This window comes from Lissotriton helveticus, chromosome 7 (assembly GCF_964261635.1).
Source record: "Lissotriton helveticus chromosome 7, aLisHel1.1, whole genome shotgun sequence".
Taxonomy (NCBI): domain Eukaryota; kingdom Metazoa; phylum Chordata; class Amphibia; order Caudata; family Salamandridae; genus Lissotriton; species Lissotriton helveticus.
Genome location: NC_136068.1, coordinates 1,607,217,508 through 1,607,243,178, shown reverse-complemented (window position 1 = coordinate 1,607,243,178; position 25,671 = coordinate 1,607,217,508). Strand labels below are relative to the sequence as shown.

The 25,671-nt window shown below is 48.1% G+C and overlaps 2 protein-coding genes across 11 annotated transcripts in view; one reads left to right on the top strand and one right to left on the bottom strand.

The window, feature by feature from the left end:
- TBC1D17 (TBC1 domain family member 17) overlaps positions 1 to 25,671 on the bottom strand; it is a 738,599-nt gene that overhangs the window by 275,536 nt on the left and 437,392 nt on the right. The window contains exon 10 of the mRNA XM_078655234.1: positions 2,465 to 2,559. Coding sequence (XP_078511360.1) covers positions 2,465 to 2,559 — 95 coding nt within the window. The remainder of the gene's footprint in view (positions 1 to 2,464; positions 2,560 to 25,671) is intronic.
- Positions 1 to 25,671, top strand: part of LOC144770585 (uncharacterized) — a 655,819-nt gene that overhangs the window by 474,270 nt on the left and 155,878 nt on the right. The window lies entirely within an intron of this gene.

Genomic DNA, 25,671 nt, shown 5'->3' with positions numbered 1-25,671 from the left:
CCCTTATTGAACACACTATCAAAAGACCTCCAGGGAAACGGGTTCGGTTGAGACCATATCGCATACCTGAAGCCTGTCGTCAGACCATAGGGGAAGAAATACAAAAGATGTTGCAGATGGGTATCATTGAACCATCTGTGAGTGAGTGGAACTCACCCATTGTACTCATGCCAAAATCAGACAGGTTGGTGCGTTTCTGTATTGACTTTCGCGAAATCAACAAAATATCAGAATTCCACACTTACCCCCTTCTGCGGGTGGACGAAATGGTGGAGAGAATAGGCAGGGCAAAGTATATCAGCACTTTAGATTTATGCAAGGGATATTGGCAGATACCACTCCGGGAACAGGATAGAGAAAAAACGGCTTTTTCAACCCCGGATGGTTTATATCAATTCAAAGTGCTGCCTTTTTGCCTACACAGGGCACCCCCAACATTTCAGAGGGCCATGAATGTGGTATTGAAATCCCACGAAAGTTATGCAGGTGCCTATATTGAGACATTATTATCTATAGTGATACATGGGAACAGCATTTGTTACACCTATCACAAGTCATACAGACGTTAGGTTTACATGGTCTGAAGATAAATCCGGCCAAAAGTCACCTGGCTGCCCAAACTGTTCGATACTTAGGGTACCTATTGGGAGAAGGAGTCATAAGACCTCAGGTCTTAAAACTAACGGCCATCTCACAGATACCTTTACCCAGAACAAAAAAAGATTTACGGGCTTTTCTTGGGTTACTTGGTTATTATCGGTGATTCATCCCTAGGTTTTCCCAAATGGCAGTCCCGTTAACTGATCTACTTAAAAAAAATATCAGAACTGAGGACATCTTGAGATCCCCTCCCTCCCAGGTGTTGCACTCCTTTGAATCCCTGAAGAGGTCTTTATCCTCAGATACTGTCCTGACAAGCCCCGATTATTCCTGTCCCTTTATATTGCAAACAGATGCCTCGGATCAGGGTCTAGGAGCTGTCTTATCTCAGGAAACACCCCAAGGGGAAAGGCCAATTTTATACATCAGTCGCAAACTTTTTCCCTGGGAGAAAAACTATGCTACAATCGAAAAAGAGGCCCTAGCCATAAAATGGACTATAGAATCTTTGCGCTATTATCTGGAAGGCCGAGAATTCACTCTTTTTAAAGATCACGCACCCTTAGAATGGCTAGCTAGAAATAAGGGTCACAATGAAAGGGTACTCAGATGGTTCCTTTCTCTACAGCCATATAGGGTCCAGACTAAAGATAGAAAAGGGAATGAACAAGGGAATGTAGATTATTTGTCTAGATTTCCCCAAAGCCCAAACCCTAGAAGAAGGACAGCAAGGGAAAGGGGATGTGAGGAAGTCCGGGGAACGGAGGAAGGACTTACCGGAGTGTCGCCATGGGGGAAGATGCAGCAACGGGTCCCGTATTCAGATCAGAACTCTGCTCAGGGACTACCACTATCATGCTCCTTTCCTGTTTCTTCGCAGAGAAACGCCGACGGGAAAAACAACCCGAAAGTGACCCCAAAGGACACCGGAAGCATTTGTGACGGCCGATTTCAAAGAGAGGCGTCGGAGACCAGTGGCGCGACAGCAGGAAGGAGAACGAGCGAGTGGAAGAGAGAAGACGCGGACCCGAGAGAGAAGACGCGGACCCGAGAGAGAAGACGCGGGACCCAAGAAAGAAGACGCGGGACCCGAGGTACCGGACGCAAGACCATCAGCAAGCAAGGAGGAATCGGAGGAGAGCTGGTGTGAAGACTGGTGGTGTCCGGAGGATGCTGGGGAGCGGCCGCAACTCTGGAGAGTTGTGGCGGAGCCGGTGAGTGACAGCGGCTCGAGGGTACCGGGAGGTGGGTTGTAGGAAGCGGGTGGGAACACCCGAGTTGGGCTAGGGGTAGAGGGAATTCTCCTGCATTTCGCCCTACTTGTCATTACACCCGACAGCTCACGAATAATTGGAGGAACCTGAGTTTTCTTAAAGTACAAAGGTCATATTGGTCCAATACTTTCTTCCCCAAGCACCATCCTAAAAGACTCCCTAGGCACTAAATTTGTTTCCCCTCCCTCACTAATCCCACCTCAGCACGATAGCAGGTCCGAAAACACCAAAAGTGTGGTGAAGGTATAACCCTTTAAAAACGTTCATCAAGCTCTTATCTCACGGCTTCCTCCTTTTTTTCCTCCTATGAGCCTCCGGGGAGACCACCTCAACCAAGAGGAAGAGGAGCCAGAATCATCATCCCGGAAAGCCCTATCAAACTCCAGTTCATCACAGGATTCATCAGAAGAGGAACCAGAGGAAAAAACACTTTTACACCCCATACCTTCCACTGTTGAAAATAAAAATCCTCCTTTCAGAAAATTCTTCCAGCCTCCTCGCCTGTTTATCAAGCCCGCCCTCCCACACAGCTGTTCCCACTGTCAATAACCCCCATTCCAATGAAGTAAATAGGTCCTCTTTTAACTAACCGATCAAACTCCGGTATCCTCTAAGCAGAGAGTTCCGTCTCTCCTGGTCTTCGGTTACCGATTTCCACTGGAGCTTCATCCGGAAATATTCATCCCTGGATAAAAGAAAAAAGTTAGATTTCTTACTCGCATCCTGCATCAACAGTGTTTCACCATACTAAAGCTGCTGAATCCTTACAACAATATGTTTATTTAAATGAAGACACACTGCTATTTTATTATATATTGGCAACTTATTACTGTCAAGTTTCAATACGATAGCTTGGAATTATCGGTAAGACAATTGTCTACATGCTGAACAGTCGTTTTAAGAAAGGAAGGATGGCCTACCTGTAACATTAGCTCTTCTTCACATTTTTCCTTGATAGAGTAATATTCTTACTATAAGTATCAGTCACAGTTAGGATGAGTACCCTGGGCTTTAGACTTTAAAGTGCAAGTTACTTACCTAGTTTAACTGTGTATACCCAGTCCTTAGTCCTCACTCATCCAGGGGTATAGGATAATTTCCACTCGGCAAAGAACAGCAACACCTGTTCCCTGTGTGCCTTCTTGCTTCCCATATCTCAGTTATGATAGAAAAGTAGTTGGGAAGATTGAAAACCACAGATTATGGTCACTAAGTTAAGTAATTTGTACACACTCAATTTGCATTTATGCAGAACAGTGGGAAGGTTTCGAAGCATTTGAAACTCTTTCTAGCCGGAAGCATTGGACTGACGCCAAACATATACCCAACCAATCTTTTCAAAAGATTTTGACTAAAAGGCTGGAACCTAGAACAAAGACAGGACTGCCATGTTTACAGAATACAAAAGGAGCAGTGAAAGTATATGCTCTACATATTACATCCTGCAAAATATGGCACTGGATGGACACTGATGCTGCCTTGGCCCTGATGCCTTAAGCATGGATGCACTTGAGGGAACATAGCCAGGGCTATGGCTTGAGTCTATCTCAAGCTCTGCAGTTCTTCATGAGAGATAAATAGAATTTAAAAGACATATAAGAATGCATGCTCCAGAGTGTCCTTCACTTGAAGAGAGAGTGAGAAGAAAATCAACCCTTATTCTCAGAGCTTATAATACTGGCATGGCAAAGACTGTTTTCCTTATCATCAGTTTTGCCATTGTGCAACATTCCGTCCATCATCTTGTGTGTTTTGCTGTTCACCCTATGGGGGAAGGGTATGCCAAGACGTGGGTCCCGTGCTCACTAAGCCACTGGAGTCAAGCTATCCTGGCTGAAGACGGCTGATAGCCAGAAACCGGTCCTAGGATGCTTGATTCCGGTCCAGGGAAGACATGTCTTGGTAGTTCGGCCTGGACTGTTCCCATGAGGCACAGGATCAAGACTGATTTGCATATGGCCATGTCTGCATTAGGGTGGCTTGGTGAGCAAAATAACGATGGATTAAACCCAGATCTGTGACTGGGGGTGAATGTTTGCCATTGTGCAACATTCCGTCCATCATCTTGTGTGTTTTGCTATTCACCCTATGTGGGAAGGGTATGCCCAGACGTGGGTCCCGTGGTCACTAAGACATAGAGTCAAGCTATCCCGGCTGATAGCAAGAAACCGTTCCTAGGATGCTTGATTCCAGTCCAGAGAAGACATGGCTTGACAGTTCGGGCTGGACTGTTCCCATGAAGCACAGGGTCAAGACTGATTTGCATATGGCTGGGTTCAAACTGGAAAGGCATGGTGAGCAAAAAAAAGATGGATTTAGGCCCAGATCTCTGTACTGGGGTGAATGTATGACATTGTTCTGCATTCTGTCCATCAACTGTTGTTTTTAGGTCGAGCGCGAAGCAGCGAAGCTCCTATTGCCGGCATGTTTGGGGGAATGTGAGACAGCGTTCAGGCACGAGCCTCACTGTCTCAGATTCCTCCTCGAGGGCACGCACGGCGCCGTGCCCCTCTCGGGCCTCATTCCCATGCGCAAACACGCTCCACACTCACGCATGCGCACATACACAGCCACACGCATACACAGGCACACACACACTGCATACACACACGCAGACCCACGCGCACACACACAGACACACGCACAGACACATTCGAACACACACAGACACACGCGCGTACACCCCCCCTCCCACTCACCGGGCTCTTTCGGCGTATTCCGTGTCTCCTCCGCAGCGCTGGTCGGGCACTCACCGGGCTGTTGCTTGGGATCGGGCTCCTCTCTGCGGCAGTCTCGTCTCGTCGCGGCACCAGGGGGCAGGACTTCACTTCCGGGGCTCCCTCCAGCATCTGGGAGCCCCGCAACACTCTGGCTGTTTTGCTGTTGGCAGCCCCGGGACTCTCCTCAACTCATGGGAGCCCCGGGCTGCGGAGAGGCCATCAGTCGGCCGGCTTCACTTCTTCCTCGGCGGCGGCGGGCGGGACTTCCTGCCGGATTGCAGGCCCCGCCCCCGTCTCGGCCAAAAGTGCCTGACTTCCGGTTTTCACGGAGCAGGGCTGCGGCGGTGATTTCTTTCGGGGACAAGAGGGGTAGGCACCCTCGAATTAAAATATAATTATATATGCGAGGTGGGCACTCGCAAGGGACCTAAAAACGGGTCCCGTAAATAATTAGATAAAGTGCACTCGAGGCACTCGGGGCAAATGCCGGGTGGGCACCGGCCTGGTAACAAAGCGCTCTCAAGCGTACAAGCATTTGCAATGCAATAGGTCTCTCATTTATGCGAGTTTTAGCCATTTACATTGTAAATGACAATGCCTTTTATTTATGTTTTAAAAACAAAAATAAAAGGCGTTGTTATTTGCAATGTCAATAGCTCAAACTTGCGCAAATGCGAGACCTATTGCATTGCAAATGCTTGTTGCATTTGTCACCCCGAGTGGGACGGGTATGCTCAGACATGAGTCCCGTGCTCTCCATGCCACTGGAATCAAGCTATCCTGGCTGAAGAGGGGTGAAACCCTGAAACCGGTCCTAGGATGCTCGTTTCCAGTCCAGGGAGGACCTGGCTTGACAGTTCGGGCTGGACTGTTCCCATGAGGCACAGGGTCAAGACTGATTTGCATATGCCTGGGTTCAAACTGGAAAGGCATGGTGAGCAAAAAAACGATGGATTTAGGCCCAGAACTCTGTACTGCGGTGAATGTATGACATTGTTCTGCATTCTGTCCATCAACTGTTGTTTTCGATCAGTCATGGGCACCAGTTCCCTCTGCTTAGATAGGAACAAAGTTGGAAGAACGTGAGTAGAAGATGCTGCTAATAGAGTATGCATTGAAAATCATAGGTAATTAAACAAAAAGGGCAGCTCCAAAATCATGCTGCAAACACTGCCTTTAATTTCCAAACAATTTTCTAAATGTGATAAATAGCAACTCATCAGAAAATATATTCTCCAACGAGAAGTGGACTTGAGCCATCCTTGACGCAAACAATTTGTAGTTAAAGGGGGTGCTGGAGGCAAAAAGACCCACTAATGGATAAACGCAGCTACGACAGAACAGGGGAAGCAAACTATTTCCTTCAGGTTTCATACATGTAATAGCTTGTTGACTTTGTCAGCTTGATTCTTGAGGCTAGATGAGTGGACAACAGAATTGTCTGTTTATCTAAAGACCAGGTAAATGTTTTTACCTTTAAACCACACTAAAGAGAGAACTATTTCCGACCTCCACTGTTTAATGACATTAAACATTGTTGTGGTACTAAAAGTGAATATTAACATACTCATGCCTTTCAGTGTGTGTGGTTGTCTCTGGGCTACGTGCATGCGATTTCAGAAGTTCTAGAGAAAAGATGGCAGCTGCAGAAAGAAAACTTACTTACCTGTAACTGTAGTTCTCCAGTATTGGAAGCTTTCATAGATTCACATACCTGAATCATTTCCCCGTCGTCGAGACGGGAGTCTCCGGTATATGAAAAGCAATGCTTAGCAGAATCGCTAACTGAAACAAGCATTTACAATGCAATAGGTCTCGCATTATTAAAGTTTGAGCTATTGGCATTGTAAATGACAATGCCTTTTCTTCATTTGCATCGTTGCATAAACAAGCACTTTGCACTTATAGTCCATGCTTATGAGAAGCAAGGCTGTAAGTCTCTTTTACTGCCAGCTTTGCTCATTGTAAGCAAGGAATATACGTTCAAAGTGCGTGTTTATGCACCGATTGCAGGTTTTAAAAACAATGAATAAAATACATTGTCATTTACAATGCCAATTGCTCCAACTTTAATAATGCGAGACCTATTGCATTGTAAATGCTTGTTAAGGTGTATGTTGTCCGCCAAACTGAAAGAGAAAATTGAAAGAAACGGTAAGAAGAAGGGAGTTAAGAGCAGGACAGAACACAGGAATAATGGAAGGAAGGATGGAAGGAAGGAAAACAAAGCAAATCTCTTTATAAGCACTGGGAAAAACCATCACCATGATCATGTACAGAGCACAGAAGAATAAACACTGATAGGTGCTGATTTTTATAATTGTTTTGAACGTTGCAAAACACTGCAAAAACCCCACTAGAATTCAAAATAGAAAATGAAAACAAGAAAGCCTAATGATTTAATTTACCAACCAATGGTTTAGTCAGTCTGTTCCACAGTTGCATTCGATAATTATCCATTGTATATATTCTCATATAAGGAATTAGATAACGAAGCGTCAGAGTACTGTGACATGAGACACAGATTTCTAGCCAAATCTTCAATTAGAAATTCGAACAGGGACCTTGAGTGAACAGAAAAACATCTACTTTGACAATATGCTATTGGATTGTGAGAGCTATCATCCCCTTTTAAAACAAGTCTGCAATCACTATATCCCATACTGTTGTGCGTTTACTAGAAGTAGCCATAAACATTTAACATACTACTTAACACTTGCCCCTTGTCCAGTCGCTGCAGTGGCAAAGCAGGAACCACAAATCACAACGCCGCAAGCAGGAAATTTCTCGTTTAAAAATACATTCTCTTCCAAGCCCCAAAGATAGATCGGTGTCTCCAGGGTTGGGAAAAGCTGGTTCTGCTCCAGTGAACGAATCATCCTGTGCCCCCTCCGATGCCAATAGCCCCCCTCCCTCCTTTCCGCAGGGTGCCTTCAGTTTTATCTGCCCACTTGAGAAGCTGCCTGTGAGGTTCCCAGCCCGAGACAATAGCGCTTTGCACTCAATGCAGAGAGGCTTTAGAAAGAAGGCGAAGAGCTTTCCAGGCACACTGCACTCCTGGAACAAAACCAGCCGGAGCAAGACGTATCGCCGTGCCACTCACCCAGCAGGCGCTCTCCCGCTCCCCACTGTACCCTGCCGCCCGTACAACAGCCACCAGAGCTGCTCGGCGAGACGTGAAACACGGTGCGTCCCCAGCACTCCAACACTTCACACAGTACCGCTTACTTCAGTGCGCCCCGGCCCCTACAACTTTACCCCCCAAATGCAGCCCTTGTTTAGCTGCCGCTGCGCAGACGAAACAAGAAGACAAAACCTGCGTGCCACATGTAAATGTCCGGAGAGAGGGCTGTCTACATTCCCTGCTCCTTACGTAGACAGCTCACGTCGATGAGAGAGGACCCGTTTTACTAAAGAGGTGTGATTAACCCCTGGTTTCAGGTTCGAACCATTATAAAATGGCTTAGAAACTACAAGCCGGTGTGATTATGGTTACCTATGTTAAATCGATCCCAGTCAAGTTAAATTGTATTTTATTAATCTATTTATAATGTATACACAAGATCACTTTATACCAAGGGACGCAATGCGCACTTTATTGCAGTATAGGGATGGGAATGCCTGACTATGTGGGGGTGATCCGGTTTTATTTTATGTGAAAGTAATTGCCAGTCTGTGTGCCTTATTTGGCTCAAATCAAACAAATAACATAAAATAAACGAGGAAATCCGAGGCCGTTCCAGCAAAGAGATACCCGTCTGCAAATAAAAAAAAACGGAAGTCAGGCACTTTTGCCTGAGACGGGGGCGGGGCCTGCAATCCAGCAGGAAGTCCCGCCCGCCGCCACAGCCGCCGCCGCCGAGGAAGAAGTGGAGCGATGAGACACTGAACACGCCGAAAAGAGCCCGGTAAGTGGTGGGGATGGGGGTCACGCGCGTGTGTATGTGTCTGGAGTGCGTGTGTGTGACTGTGGGGGAGGGGGGTGTGTGTGAGCGAGTGTCTGCCGTGTGCCTGCGTGTGCATGCGCTCGCCTGTGTGTGCGCATGCAGAGGGGTTGGGGGTGGGGGCTGCCTATATGTGAAGCGCTCTGATACCTGATTCGGTTCGGGGTTGGGAAATAAAAAAAAATAAAAAAAATGCTGAGTTACTCTGCGCATGCGCGGGTGAGACGCGCGCTCCCGCGGTCAAATCCGACACTGGGAAAGCTCGTGACACTTTGGTGTCCACTCTCCCAAATACGGATAGCATTAGTTGGCGAGCTGACAGCATTCATGCTTCGCATGAATGCTAACGTCAGCTCGCCCTAAAAAGGCCTAGGCCCATTTCCCTTTTGTAACCCATAACCTTTGTTATGTAAAAAAGGACCAAAGTTTTCCCTTAGCCAATCAGAGCTCCTCGACCTCTAGAACCCTCCTGAGAGAACCTTTAGCCCCTCAGATTTTCGGGCACTTGTGCTATAACACTCTTTGTGCCTAATCCGAGGTGAGCCTCTCAGGGGAGGAGGGTGGGCGTATGTGAATCTATGAAAGCTTACAATATTGGAGAACTACAGTTACAGGTAAGTAACTTGTTTTCTTACTCCAGTATTGGAGCTTTCATAGATTGACATACCTGAATCAGGATAGCGAGCAGTAAATCATAGCACATTTTGTTTTGTCCCCTACTTCTCCCCAACAGGTAACACGTGTCATTCTCTCGTAGCAATAGCTGTATAAAAATGTTCATAGACCAATTGCTCATAAATATTATAACAAACAGTGTACAATAATAAAATGTGCTTAGCTTACCAACCAAGGAAGGAGGGATGACAAGAAGGCTCACCATTATTGGAAAAGGTTCCTCAAAACAGCTTGTCCCACTGCTACATCGCTTCTGGCGTGGACATCCAGGCAGTAATGTCTGATAAAGGTATGCGTACTCCAGGTAGCTGCTCTGCAGATGTCCTGAATAGAGACACCTGAAAACAGAGCAGTAGAGGTTGATACCGCTCTTGTTGAATGTGCACGAACACGTGCAGTCAACGGCTTTCCCGCCCCCTGATGACAGAACTGAATGCGTTTGAGATCCATCGTACAATTCCCCGTTTCGACAACAGGAATCCTTTCCTGGGGGCACTAAAAGCCACAAACAATTGAGTTGATTTTCTGAAAGTTCTTGTCCTTTGTAAATAAAATTTCAGACAACGCTGAACATCCAGAATGTGGAGAGTTCTCTCTGCCGCTGTAGATGGTTGGGGAAAGAATCTCTTAAGGATCAATGGCTCATTCAAGTGGAAATCAGTTGGCACCTTTAGAATAAATCTCGGATTTGTTCTGAGCACCAACAAGTCCACTCTGAATTGCAGAAAAGGTTCTTGCGTTGTAAGTACCTGTATTTCTCCCACTCTCCTGGCTGATGTCAGTGCTATCAATAGAGCCACTTTCCATGATAGGAATTTTAGACCAGTTTTATGAATTGGTTCAAATGATGGTTACATCAATTGTGATAAAACAATATTCAGTTGCCATAGAGGAGGCGGAGGCCTGACAGGTGAGTAGACTATAAACAACCCTTTCATGAACTGCTTTACAATCCTCTCCGACCACAGAGATGGACCTGTTGAACTTCTCTTGCATCTAGAGATCGCCGCCAAATGCACTTTAATAGAGGCATGGGCCAATCTAGACTTTGCCAGCCTTAGTAAATATGGGATGATTTGATGTGCCTCTGCTTGCAAAGGATGTAAGTCATTCTCCTGACACCACAAGCAGAATCCTTTCCACTTCATCCTATATATCTTATTAGTGCTTTCAGCCCTCGCCTTTGCCAGGATCTCTCTACATTCTGTCGGAATGTTTAATCAATGAAATTCTCTGTACTCAGGAGCCAGGCTGCTAATTGCAGTGATGTCGGGTCTGGATGGCGCACTTGTCCCTGAGCCATAGTCAATAGTTCTGGTATTGGCTGTAGACGTATTGGGTCTGTTTCTTGTAAAAGGGCAGTTCCGTGAACCAGTGCTGCCTGGGCCACCAAGGGGCTATTAGTATTATCCTGCACGGTTCCTTCTTCAGCTTCGTGAGTACTCGTGGCAGGAGGGGAATCGGCGGAAAAGCGTAGGCAAAGTCGCCTGCCCATGCCATCGAAAAGGCATTCCTCCATGATCCCCTTTGGTGATGCCAGCTTGTAAATAATTGGCATTTCTTGTTCTGGGCTGTGGCAAACAGATCCACTGTTGGTACTCCCCATTTGGCAAAGATTGTCAGTAGTGTTTTCTGATCGAGTTCCCACTCGTGGCAGGCCGTCATTTGCCTGCTGAGAGTGTCCGCTGTCATGTTCTGATCCCCTGGAAGATGTACAGCCTTCAGAGTTACCTTGTGATTTATAGCCCATGTCCATATTTTCTGAGCTTCTCTTGACAGAGAGAGCGATCTTGTGCCCCCCTGTTTGTTTATATAGTGCATTGCGGTCGTGTTGTCTGTCCGCACTAACACCGATCTTCCTTCCACTCTTGCAGGAAGGCCAACAATGCCAATCCTATTGTCCTTAACTCCAACAGGTTTATGTAAAGGTGTTGTTCCTTTTGTTTCCATCGGCGGGTGACTTGTAACTCTTGGAGGACTGCTCCCCATCCTTCGAGAGAGGCATCCGTGGTAACCACTAGTGGAGCTGGTTCGGTCAGGAAGGAAAGACCCACTGAGATATTGCTTCTGGGACATTGGTTGCGTGATTTTGACCTTGTGCTCGAAGGATCCCTTTGCTTGGCACCACTGTAGATCTAGCGCCTCTTGTAACAGACGCATTCTCAATCGACACAGGGGGATGAGTGGTATGCATGAAGACACCGTCCCCAGAAGTGATTTGTATTTTCAGACTGAAAGACACTTTCTTCTCCTGAACTCTTTGGCCAGAGAGAAGGGTCCCAATTGTCTTTCTATGGATGGGAATGCCTTGTTTTGAGACATATCTAGGATTGCACCCAGAAACGTGATCCTTCTGGATGGATGAAGAGACGATTTTTCTACATTTTCTACATTTAAAGTCAGACCCAGATCTGCAAACAAGTCCATGCAAGCCAAAGTTGAAGCTTGAGCCTCCTTCTGCGATGGTGCATTAACCAGTTGTCTAAGTTTGGGAATATTTGGTGTTCTTGTCTTCGCAGATATGCTGCCACAGGTGCCAGACATTTTGTAAAAATTCTTGGGGCAGATTTGAGGGCGAATGGCAGCACTTTGAACTGGTAATGTTTTTTTGGCCACTGTAAATCGAAGGTATTTTCTGTGGAGAGGATGGATGGGGATATGGAAGTATGCATCCTATAAATCTAAGGAGGTCATCTGATCTCCTGGGTTTAAGAGTAGCAGAATATCTTGGAAGGTCACCATTCTGAATGACTGTTTCTTGAGTTAGGCATTCAGAGACCGTAGGTCCAGGATCGGACGCCACTTGAGAGCATCCTTCCGGATCAAGAAGAAACAGGAATAAAATCCTTTCCCTCTTTGGGAGTTCGATACCGATTCTATTGCTCCCTTTCGGAGCATTGCCGGAATCTCCAGACGCATTTGAGGTAGGTGTTTGACTTCTTGATACGTAGGTGGCGTGAGAGGAGGGAAGTGTAGAAATTCTAGTGTATGTCCGAATTTTACTATGTGGAGGACCCATTTGTCTGATGTTATTCTCTGCCACTGACGTAAGTAATAAGTTACTCTTCCACCCAGGCGAACATTGGACGGGGTTTGCGGCTGTCATTGTCTTTTGTTTAAGCATGAGCGCTAAATCCGCTCCGCTCGCGGATTTTGCGGATTTTCGGTAAATCCGCGATCCGCGAACTCTCGCGAATTTACCGAAAATTCGCAATCCGCGAGCGGCGGATTCCTCGGTCAAAAGTTCAAGCCTTGCTGGGCCTTGCTGGTCTGTTGTAACTAATTTACGATGGCGCCGGCAAGCTGCCAGCGCCATCCTAAAATAGTTACTTAATTACCTTCAACAGGAAGCTCTAATAGATAAGATAAAGCAGGGGCTCGAGCGCCTGCTTTATTTTACCAATTAGAGCTTCCTGGTGAAGCTAATTAAGTAACTATTTTAGGATGGCGCTGGCAGCTTGCCGGCGCCATCGTAAATTAGTTACAACAGGCACAAAACGGTGGTGTCTTCTTGAATAAATATGAAGGGCAGGGTTCATTCTGGCACGACGGTCCTATTTCTTACCTGCCACTCCCTTGTTCATTTTCTTGTTCTTTCCTTCCTTCTCAAGTGAACTAATTTACTATCGATAAATGCCAGAATGATCTGCGCGTAGAACTGAATAACAAGTACTCCCTTGACTGAGAGGCCACAAAAGAGTTCTAGGAAAACCAGGGTCCCTTTCTTCATCCAATTCGTTGTGCAGTTCTAATAAAACGTGTAAGTTTTATTTGTCTTAATAATGTGATATATATGAATTACATTGACTGAGCCACTAACCTCGTTAAATGTGACTATCAACAAAACCCCAGTTGGCGAATCAGACCCCCAGGGTGAACGCATTATCACTTTAACAGCCACCGGCCTAACGAGGGCCACGTGGGTCGACTCGGTCAGAGAACAAGAAAAGGCGCGTCTCTAGGACATCCGGGCATACAGATGCCACGATGATCCGAATGGGCAACTTAATGCTTTCAGGCCTTGGATTAAATAGTAACACGTTTGGTTCAGTCAGCGCATCTCTGCGCTGTCTCCTTCCTGGCTGGGGCCGGCCCCTCCTACCTTAGCCTTGTGGGGCTCTAGCCTCTCCTTTGCCTGCATGTAACCAGACTTTCCCCAGGTGTCCATGGTGTTGGTGTATTTATCTTTTTTAGCGAATATTGTATACCGTAGTTATTAGGTGGAGCTGGACGGGGTAGCTGATGTAACAAGTCGGGCCTTCTTTATTTGAACCACAATTCACAACTCTCGTTAAACATTTAAAAGGGCAGACTCAGTTTGCGCAGGTGTACGGGCTGAAACTTAATACCACGGCCCCAAAACAATGATTTGCTTTAGATTGTCTGCCCCAGGATGCTTGTTTAACGCTGCCTTTCCTAAGTCACGCGGTACACCGGCTATGATTTATTGATGCAAATATGCACAAGAGGCATGTGCACTCGCATGGAAGCCCAGTCCGTTTGGCCCCGCCCACACACTCGAGGAAGCCCCGCCCCAAATCCGCCGATCCGCAAAATCCGCGGATTTTGCGGATCCACGATCCGTGAATACGCAAATCCGTGAATCGTGGATCCGCAAAATCCGCCCATGCTTACTTTTGTTGTTATCTGTCCCTGGACGACCTCCTCGTCCTCTGGGAGCGGACTTAGAGTAGTTTCCAGACTGTCTCTGGCCGTATTGCTGCCGGTAGTGCTGTGATGAGGAAGAATAGGAGGTGTATCTTCCTTGTTGTTATCCACCTCTATAAGATGGTTGTCCTCTTCGCCTCAAAAGGGCACCTTCCGATACTGCAACGTACCCAAGGCCTTCGCCGTATCCGTGTCCTTTTTAAATACTCTCCAGGGTCTCATCTACCAGACGTCCAAATAAATCCTCCCCATCAAAAGGTAGATCCAGAGTCTTATTTTGCACCTCCGGTCTAAAGGAAGTGGCCCTCAGCCAACCCTGGCGCCTAAAAACGAAAGGCTGTGGTAGCTATGTTCATGGCACACTCAATGACTTCAGCTGAAGTCCTCTAACCTTCCTGCAGAATCTTCTTTGCATCCTGTTTACTGTCTTCCGGAAGGAGGTCAACATATGATGCTATATTGCACTACATCTGCCTGTCATTTCTGCCCAGGATGGCAAGGGCATTAGCTACCCGGACTAGAAGAGCTGACATTGAGGAGAATCTTTTACCTGCATTGTCCAAATGCCGTCCCTCCCAGTCCGGAGGTGCAGAAATAGGTGCTGACGGGTTCTTCGTTTGTTGTTGCGCTGCCTGCAAAATGAAAGAGTCCGGTTTTTGATGGCCCAACAAACACGCTGGAGCGTCCAAAGGCGCCTTATACTTCTTGTCCAACCTAGCGAGCTCAGGTGTAACCATCGCTGGGGTTGTCATCACTTGTAAACCTTCCTTCCATACATGGTCGATGATTGGTATGGATCTGACCGATTTGTGATAGGGCTCTTTAAAGTTATAAAAATCACATTCTGCCTGAGTTGTCTTCATGGGCAGCTGAAATCTTTTTGCAGCCCTTTCCATTAAGTTATGGAATCCACCAATATCCACTGGTGGTGAATCCGCAGGTCCTTGAGTAGATGACGGTGGAGATGGGATTAGATAGTCTTTTTTTTTTTTTCAAAAACCTTTATTGAGTTCCATTGTGAATTACACAGCACCTTGCCTACAACCCGGAGGCCGGCAGCAGGATATATGGAAAGTCCCTTGTAGTAACGAGGACTTGAATACACAGCCTATTTTCCAGCAACCCGGGGGTCTGGAGGCATTTTCTTCAATGAGGAACTCCGAGTCAGACTTCGGTTGTGGAGAGTTTGGTAGACTAAACCTTCCCCATGTGTATGCCTTAGGTTAGCGTGCGCTCCTATGTCCTTCACTATTGTGTCTAAGAAAGGTCTTCCCTGCGACTATGTGTGCCCATTGTATTCACTCAACTATGTACAACCCCCCTCCTCCCTCGCCCCCCCACTCCCTTCCCCCCGGAACTGTCCCTCATTCTCACTCTGCTGTACGTGATTGGAAATACGTGACGCCTATTGTGGTGCTCTATGCTACCGTTAATGAAGTGTCTCATCCACACTCAACTCATATCTTAAGTCACACTAGTTGTCGTTACCCGGGGTCGTCAGGTCCTCAAACGTAGCTCCCTGCGTGTCCGCCTCAGTGTCTTGGGCATATAGGTAAGTCTTATATAGCCCCCAGAAGTTCTTGGGGTGATTCTTGGGGGGGGGAGTAGTTCGCTATATACCTCAGATTGTGTGCTGCAGTACAGCATATCTCGGGACCATTGTTTTATCGTTGGTAGGGGGCCTCTCATCCAGCGCATTGCCACGACTCTTCTGGCCGTCAGTAAGCCCATGTCCACCAGTTTACGTGTTGCTCCTGGGTGGTTCTTAGAATAGCCAAGCAGCGCGAGAGCAGGGTCCACTTCTAGCTCTACTCCCACTATATTTGACAGCTCCGTAAGCACCTTGCGCCAGAACTTTTGTATGCCCGGGCAGTACCATGCCAAGTGTATAAAATCTGCTAATGCCACGTGGCAACCTTCGCATTCCGGGCTCTGTCTAAGGCCATATCTGTGGAGCCTCTCAGGCGTATAATATACTCGCTGCAGGTATTTGAAGTGCACCAACCGATGCCTCCCATTCAGTGATATCTTCCTTGTGCTCGCGCAGCAATAGGCCCACAAACCGTCGTCTATGCGGATCTGCAGATCGCTCTGCCATGCCAACCGAGCCTTCGTGTATTGTTGTTCGGTGTGCTGCGTGCCCAGCCTATACAGTGTTGTGATTAGTTTTTGTGGGGCGACCGTTTTGATGACATGGGTTAGTTCCAGGATTTCAGGCGGCTCTGCCAAATCCGGACCCAACAGCTCCAGAAAAGCGCTGCGCACTCTGTGAAATTGGAAGCTATGAAGTATTGTCGGGCTGGTATGCGCTCTCGCTACCATCTCCCAGGTCTTCACGCTTCCCTCAGCAAAAAGATCTCCCATAACTCTTAGACCCAACTGGTTCAGGGCTCTCACCACACCTATTTCAGCCAGTGGGGGTAGCCAGACCACCCACTCGAGCAGCATACTAGGGGAGTATAACAGTACACAGTCCTGTGAGCGCAGTAGAGATTGCCATGCATGGTTGGTGGCCAGTAGCGAGTCAAGTTTCCCTACTCTGTGGTCCATTGGATTGAACACCATGGCTGGTAGTGGAGCAGGAGAAGCAAAGAGTCGCTCCAGGATGACATGTGGTATATCCGGGCTACCATGAATCCAGGTGTGAAGGTGTGTGGCCTGAGCCACCCTATAGTATCGTTCTAGATCCGGAGCACCCAATCCTCCCTGCTCGTAAGGTAACTTTAGAACTTCCCATTTTACCCTGGGCTGCTTGCCTCCCCAGGCCAGCTTTATAAGGAGCTTAGTTAGAGTACTAAAGAACGACTTTGACAGGACAATGGGGAGATTCGTGAAAAGGAACAAGAATCGAGGGAGAATCACCATTTTCATTATGGCGATGCGTCCCATTAGTGATAGCGGGAGTCTGCACCAGCTTTCTACATCATCGACCAACTTACTATATGCCACACCGTAGTTTTCTCTAACCATCACGTCTGGGTCAGTGTGCAACTTAATTCCTAGGTAGCGTACTGGTTCTGAGGTCCACTGAAGTGGGTACTCCATATCAAAGCGTGCCGTGACTGGGGTCAGCGGGAACACTACTGATTTTGCCCAGTTCACCCTAAGGCCAGACAGGGCGCCGAAGTGCACCACCTCCCTCAGGACCGAGGCCAGGTTGATCTCCGGGTCTCTAACGTAGAGCAGTGTGTCATCCGCGTACGTAGAAATCCCTATCTTGTAGGTCGGGTAGCTAATAGCCTGATGCCTGTGGTACTCCCGGATAGCGCACGCCAACGGCTCTGCCACTAACGCGTACAGAAGTGGCGAGAGAGGGCATCCCTGCCTTGTACCCCTGCTTATCACGATAGTCTCCGAAACCTTGTCACCCATACGTATGCGGGCTGTAAGCCGATGATATAGCGCCGCCAGCATTGCCAGGAATGGTTAGCCAAGGCCCAGTTTCCTTAGCACTTGCCGCATGAACGGCCATTCGACCGAATCAAAGGCTTTTTCCATATCTAGGAAAATCGCCACAGCCTTTGTATCCTGTTGTGTGTGCTGCATAGCTCCTAGTACTGTGCGGAGGTTATAAGTCAGATTCCTCGCAGGTATAAATCCCGCTTCCGGGGCCACCAGTTCGGGGGCGACCAACGCTAGGCGTGAAGCCAGAACTTTCGCATACAGTTTGGCATCAACGTTCAGCAACGATAGTGGCCTGTAAGATCCACACTTATTAGGGGGGTTTCCAGGCTTTAGGATGGTAACCAGCATTGCCTCTCGCATGGAGTGTGGCAAGGCGCCTTCTTCGAAAATCTCGTCAAAAAGCGAGGACAGGTGAGGAATGAGCTTATCCTTAAACGCTTTGTAGAAAACCACAGTTAGGCCATCTATGCCAGGGGCACTCTCCGATCTCATACTATCTAAAGCGTCTGATATCTCTTCCCTCTGTATGGGCGTCGCAAGGTAGTCCCTCTGCCAATTGGCCAGGAACGGCATGTTTATGTAACTTAAATAATCATCTATTTGGTCTTCTACATTCGAGGATTTAGAGGTATATAGATTCTTATAGAACTCTCTGAATTCCGCTAATATTTCATCTTCCTCAGTGAGGATTTTTCCCGAGTCAAACTCCAAGTCTGTTATTCTCTGCGGCTGCCTGTTGCCCTTCAGAATCCTGGCCAGTAGGGCTCCAGGGCGCTCACCTTCACCATATGTGCGTGCCGTAGCATATTTGCCCATATGACAGACTTCTCTATCCGCCTCCTCGTTGAATTCTGATATGAGAGTTCGGAGCTCGTCAGCGTGCTCACCCATCATATTACCTTGTTGCCCATTTTCAATAACTGAGATCTGTTGTTCTAGGTGTTTCAGTCTTTGTCTAATTGCCTTTAGAACGCTGGAGTGTTTGGCCATGACTATGCCTCGAATATATACTTTGAACGTTTCCCAGAGCGTTTGGAAGCTGTCGACCGATCCTATGTTAGTGGCAAAGAAAGTGTCTATCTCTTCCGCTAATTCACCTCTAAATACTTAGTCGAGAAGTGAGTACGGAGGGAAGCGCCATGTGAAGGGAGGGATTCTCTTAATTGGAGTGTTAAGTGTCAGTAGTATCGGAGAGTGATCGGATAATGTGCGTGGCAGAACCTTGCATGACCTGACGTGTTGTAATACCGAGCGAGAAGCCAACCAGTAGTCTATCCTTGTATGTATGTCATGAAAGGCCGAATAGTTAGTGTATCCCCCTCTGTCTTTATGTAAGGCTCTCCAAACATCCACCATGTCCAGTCCTGTCATCCCCGCAAGCAAGCTTAAAGCAGCCGCTGCTGGCCGTCTCAGAGGCCCTGCCGATCTATCCAGGTCTAGGTTAAGCACCAGATTAAAATCGCCTCCCCACATCATTCGGTCGACATCAAACGCCCCGCAATATCGAACCAGAGTGTCATAGAAATCAGGGGAATCATAATTGGGGCCGTACACATTCACTACAACCAAGTCATGTCTCTTCCCAACGCACCTAGAAATCACATACCTCCCCTCCGGGTCAGCGCTGAGAAGTGTGAGTTGCAGCTTGGATCTAGGATTGACCCATGTCAAAACTCCCCTAGAGTGTGTTGTAAAGCCAGCCTGTGTAATGTTACCCATTAACCCCTTTACTTGGAGCATTTTACTCGTGGAAGGAAGGTGTGTTTCCTGAAGAGGAGCCACATCCACATTGTGACGTTGGAGGTAATTCAGGACCTTACGCAGTTTCCGATGGTCATTTAGGCCTCTGACGTTCCAAGTTAGTACTTTAAGCGATTCTGACTCTCCCTGTGCTTCAATGCCCTGTACATCAGCCATCATCCCGGCTCCACAACATATTGCGGTGGATTAACGACTCGATAGACTCTAGATCAACGTGCAGCAGCATCCCAGAGGGGTGGCCCATCTTGCAACTCCCCCCCACCTCCACCACAACACAATATAGTAACAAAGCGGCGTGCGGCGCATTGGGAATATTCTCTTTAGCCGCCAGCACCAAAGGCACAGTTGATGGACAGTTCCCGTACCCCCCCAAAAAACATGCAATAAACAAGCAAAATACCCCCATCATCCCCCCGAACCCCACCCACAGCAGACCAACCCCAATTCGGCCTAGCATGCCAAAACCACCCCCTCCCAAAACAGACCCACAAATTCCCTCAGGCTGCAGCCGCAGTCTGACGTGCTGAAAGCGCTAGGGCAGAGGTTGCCAAGATAGCAAGTACAGTTCCAAAGAAGCTTAATCTCCAACAATAGCCCCTCGCCTCAGCCTCCTAACTTTGTATCCCTATGTGCCCAAAAGCTTATCATAGACATTCCCCAGAAAGTATAACCCAGCGCGCAGTGAGCGCTACACCATCAGCTGCTTTGGGTGGACCCTTGTATCTGAACTCTAGCACTGTGCGCACTCCATGGAGCCCAAGTCACCCCCAATCTGCAAGTAAGATGAATATAATGGAAAGCTCTCACCCATAGTCCAGATTACTGATAGTTCCGGCTCACACCGTAGTCCCACTAGTCCATGCCACACCTTCAGCCGTCCTCTCTCCGTTGACCTATCAGCCCAAGGAGCACCTCCCGTAGTCCCTGGTGTGCTCCCCAGGACGCTCTCAGAGGAAGGTCAAGTCCCCAACGAAGAGTGCGGAGCGGCCATTGCTATATTCCTGCTCATCTAGATGACTGTTGTTGTCCTGTTCCTGCTCCTGACGTTTAGGACTACTTCTCTGTTCTTTGGACCACACTTTCAGCGACCTCCCGTAGTCCCTGGTGTGCTCCCCAGGACGCTCTCAGAGGAAGGTCAAGTCCCCAACGAAGAGTGCGGAGCGGCCATTGCTATATTCCTGCTCATCTAGATGACTGTTGTTGTCCTGTTCCTGCTCCTGACGTTTAGGACTACTTCTCTGTTCTTTGGACCACACTTTCAGCGACTTTTGGAGTTCCTTAGGATCTGTAAAAAAAGTGTGAGTGCCCCTGGCGATTGATCCGAAGTTTAGCTGGATATAACATGGCGTAGTCGAGACCCAGGTCCCGCAACTGTTGCTTGTATGGAGCAAAGTGACGTCGCTCCTCCTGAACTTTCGCCGTGAAGTCGGGGTATAGCGAGACGTCCATCCCTTCGAACTGCAGCTTCCCTTTTTCCCTCGCCAGCCGCAGTGCCGTATCTCTATCTCTATAGTTGAGCAGTTTCGCAATGATGGGTCTCGGGGGGGCTCCCGGGCGCGGTCTTGGACACAGCGAACGATGCGCTCTCTCCACTATAAACATGTGCGAGAACACTCCTTCCCCCAGGAGCGTAGTCAGCAGCTTCTCCACAAACAGCTCCATTTTACCAGTATGGGTTGTCTCCGCAATTCCGGTAATTCTAATGTTGGAACGTCTTGAGCGCGCTTCCAAATCTTCTGATTTGTCTTGGATTACCTGAAGTAGCCTGCTGAGCTGCGTGCGGTCCTTATCCAGCTCCGTTTGCGCCACTTCCACCTCAGTCAATCGCCTCTCCGACATGTCCAGACGCTCCGCGTGTTTATCCACCCTCTCTGACATGCGGTCCATACGGTAAGTCAGTGCGTCAATTTTAGATTCTATCGACGCCATGCTGTCTTGCAGGCCTTTTTCCATCATGACTAGCAGGTCTTTAATGTCCGAGTATACGGAGCCCTCCAATCCTCTGGGCTGTTGTGATGATTCCAGAGGCGTAGGGGCCGGGGGGTCCTGCGTTCTCGATTTCCGTTGCTCGAAAGCTAGTTTCAACTGGGTTTTGTCGCCCTTACCCATCGTAGCGGCTCGTTGGGTTAACTATGTGGTCAGGGTCTGAGGACCCCCCGGCTGCCCGAGCCCGGAAAGTTCTGGCGGGCAGGGCGAGCAGGGGAGAGATCAAACGTCTACCCGCCGCCGTCAACAGGGAGCGCACACCACCTGCCCTCGTGCACACCGTCAGGGAGACCTTGAAAGCGAAGCAATGGGCGTCCACTCCGGGTGCCTGATGTTATCACTGCTTTGATACTCCGGGTGCGGTGTGGGAAATCCTGTCGGTCACCCCAGTACTGGTCCGCCAGAGGACCTACTTACACCGGGGCTCCTACGTGTATAAGGTCTGGTCTTGTGCTTGCCCCTGCGTCAGCTTCCAGCCAGATGCTGCCCCCCCGCCTCGCATAGAGGTGGACGCGCCTCCTCACCTGGCGCCGCTGGTCGTCCGCTGTTTGGAAAGTTACTGCCCCCGTGAAGACCTACGCCGTCGGGCTTCACGACACACCATAGGATTTGCAGCTGGTTGCGTGGGCCCTACAATATAGGTCCAAGGTTAATTTAACGGTGCCCACCGGCGGAGGCCAGGGATCCCCGCAGGTCTCCACCCCGCCTTAATATACGCTCCACATTTCTAGCCCGATCAAACCCAGCTCCCCGGGGCGGGGAAGAGGCAGCTCCCCCTTGTGCTCGGAGCTGCCACTGGGCCTGTGTGTTTATAGCCGGGACTTCACAGGTGTATGGTGCCAGGTTCTCCGAGTCGTGCCGCCCTTACTGTCACAGGGGCACCTACAGAGCCGAGGCCCCTGCTGTCGTCTCGTGTAGTTCAGAGGGGGGCCTCGTGTCTCCGCTCGGTGTGATAGGCCTAACCGGGCCCACTCTTGAGTTTTCTGCCTAGAGCCAGGCCCTCCACTGCCACTGTGAGACTGGTGTCAAGCGCCTCACCTCTGGATCGACCGCCGCTCTGTGGATCGCCTGCCGTGGACTCGGCGTGAGAGGCTCCTTCGGTTTCGTGTTTCGTCTCCGCCGGGGGTCTGGGGCGGGCCCCGCCTCAGTGGCCGCACATCGTACGCCGGCCAGATGGCTGGGAGAGTCCGGGGCTTGCGGCCTGGTCCGCCGGGAGTCCTCGCGTCTCATGGAATCGGCTATTACCGCCAAATTGAGGGCCCCGGAGGCGGCGAGCTGCCGTGCCAGCCCTCCGAAGCTAAATCAGCCACTCTTGAAAGTCGGGCACAACTGGTGCAGAATATTTAACGGATTTTGCGAGGCTTCGGCTCGGAGCTCAAGGCTGGCGCGTCCTACATCGGCGCTTGCCAAGCTCGGCCCCCCCCGATGGGATTAGAGAGTCATCCCATTCTTTGTGGGGTTCCGTTAGCTCACCCGCCTCATGGTCCTTGTCATACATGGTAACCGGATCCTGGTGCAGTTGGACCTGAGGCGTCTGTGGAGTAGTGTCCAGTAGCGATTCTCTGCTGCGGACTGGAGTAGCCGGAATAGAACGTGGATGTGAAAGAGGAACTTCCTGAGGGACTACTGATGGAGGAAACCTCTTCTTATAATCTTGCAACATGAACTGCAAGTCCATCATCATTGAGGATGGCATAGCGACCATCTCCTCCTGAGGTCCTTGCTGGTAACGATGCTGTGAGAGGCTGTGATATTCTTCATAACCCTCTTCATCATTATCATCCTCCTGACCTTTTACATGGAGTTGCGATGGACTACTGGCGAAGGGTCCGTCATCCTCCTCCTCATCCGACTCTTCCTCCTCCAAAAGGTGCGATGGAACCAGAGGAGTAGTCTTACTCAGGGAAGTCACAGCTGGTGCGATCTTTTTCTGTTTTTCTGGAGTTTTTCTCGTCGACGGGCTCGCCGTCAACACTACCGCTGACGGTGTTGTTGTCATCATCGACACTGCACTGGAACCTTTCCTCGCCGACGACATAGTAATCGTCGTCAAAGACCCTGTTGTCATCACCGTCGGTGACGATCCCATCGTCGACATGGTCATCGTCATCACTGTCGTCGTCGACGATGTCGTCGTCGATGTTATCGGCGTCGATGTTACTGACATCGACGCTCCCGTCGACGCTGACGCCGTCGACACTATTATAGTCAATGGTAGCTTCTGTACCTCTGTGGTCGTCGCCGAAGACAATGACTTCTTCGTCGACACTCTCGTCGACAATCCCGTCGACGATGACGATTTTTTGCTTTTCTCCTCAGGAATACTAGAGGATGGCTTCTTGAAGGACTCTTGAACCAAAGGTGGTGTCTTTGAAGGCTCAGAAGAGGCTCTCTTTGATATTTTCTCCTTAGAAGTGTCTCCTTTGCTCTCCTTTTCTCTTGGCTGAGGAGATTTGGGAGGACTACGCCCTGAAGACCCTTGAGTGGTCTTTTTTAGGGCCTTCTCAGGACGTTCCCCTGAGGAATGAGCCTGAGGAGATCTTGTTCTTTTTTGAGATCTCCTAGACAAAGAGGAGGATTCTTGGTCACTATCACTAGAAACCAACTCCTTTCTGGCCTTGATCTTCTGAAGCCAAATTAAAAGGCGTCCCTTACGATCTCTAAGGGTCTTGCTAGAGAAAGTACGACATACCTTGCAATCCTTAGCTTGGTGGTCCGGATAAAGACAATAAATGCAGTGTTCATGTGGGTCATCAGTGTAGAGTATCTTTTTAGAGCAGGTGGCACAGGCTCTAAAAAGACCCTTTTTCTCTTTCCCAGACATTCTACAGGATGTAGATGAGAAACAGGTCACAAGATTCTCAAATCCACAAGAAAATATAATTAAATCAATCTTCTACAAGGTTGGAAATCCAGAGTTTGAGCAGAGCTCAAAGGAGACTCCCTAGCACAATGTGCCGGTAGAAAATCTGAGGGGCTAAAGATTCTCTCAGGAGGGTTCTAGAGGGTGAGGAGCTCTGATTGGCTAAGGGAAAAGTTTGGTCCTTTTTTACATAACAAAGGTTATGGGTTACAAAAGGGAAATGGGCCTAGGCCTTTTTTCAGTTAGCTATACTGCTAAGCATTGCTTTTTATATACCGGAGACTCCCGTCTCGACGACGGGGAAATGATTCCGGTATGTGAATCTATGAAAGCTCCAATACTGGAGTAACCATGCAGTTTATTCCTGGCTTGCCTTCTGGCTTCCTATCTTATCCTGCCAGAAAGCCCACTGCCCTTGAGCAGCAGAGGTATACAGCCCATGAATACACCCAAGAAACCATGTCACTAACTCTTCACCGTCCGTTAGCCCCTGTTGCTGCATGCCTAGTGCTATCTGTCTGCCTATTGACACCCTGTGCTGGGTTCACTCACAATCCAAGGGTTCCATGGCAATAGCAAAATTTCAATTTTTAATTCAATATTTTTTTTTATTATTTAAAACCATAAAATAAGAATCTCCAAATAAACATGATGCTAATACACTGATAGAAATGATTAAAACAATTTATACAATACATGCTAAATATCCTGAGTCGCACCTTTACATAGATCACATATTCCAGATGTATCTCTTTTATCTGACCAATGATTTGTAAAGTTATTTAGCAGTAAGATACCCAGTCGTAACATTATTATAAGGCGCCTAGTACTATGGTCCAATGTAAACTTCAAGTATCTTTGGTTCATCTTAAAACAGAGGCTATCAGAATAGGCTTTGTAAATTTCTAACTGGGAACAATGTGTGATGTTTCGTGAGTAGCTTAATCTGGCTCTAGCATTTTTCCAAGACCAATTTTAATTGTGCTGGAGTTCACAATTGCAGATGGGCACTAGAACATTGAAAGTTCTCTAGTGCAGTCTCCAGATTAATGTTAAAAGAGTGCACACCCACTTGTTCCTTAATGGCTTTGTTCTTCAGAAGGGCTCTCAATGTGCCTTCAGATGCATGGAGAAGGTTATATGCCCATCTGATCACGTTAGCCAGGGTTCTACAATAAACAACAGAAGATGCTGGTGCTAGTCGATTAAACACAACAACCTTTTTGAACCATAAACATTGGAATCAAACCAAATGTTTTTTTAATTTTATTTTCTTTTTAGTTCATTTATTTTATTTGGTATTTCTTTTATCACGTTATTTTTTCATTTCACATATTTTACAAATTTTTGACCTTATGTACAAAACCTAAACACTAATACATTCAAAGCGAAAAACAAATTATTGACAAAGTCACTCAAACTCTCAGTCATACTCCACTCATACTCTTAAAAACATGCTGGAAATATAATGTTCACAGCAAAGCCATATAACATAAGAAAAGATTCACAATTGTTTTTATAGTTTTTTGATCTATTTGGTCTTTTCAATGGCTAACATAGGCTGATTGCATTTTAACTTCGCCTGTGCAAGCCATGTAAACACGACGGCGAGACAGTTCTGTGCCACGTCAGTGCCTAGGGCGGGACTGTTCCAGGTAAACAGAAGCTAGGTGTCGTCGGCATAGGCCATAATTTTGGCCCCCAGCTCTTCGGCCAGTGAGATCAGATAGTCAAATAGATATTAAAAAGCAAAGGGCTTAGGGTTGAGCCCCGAG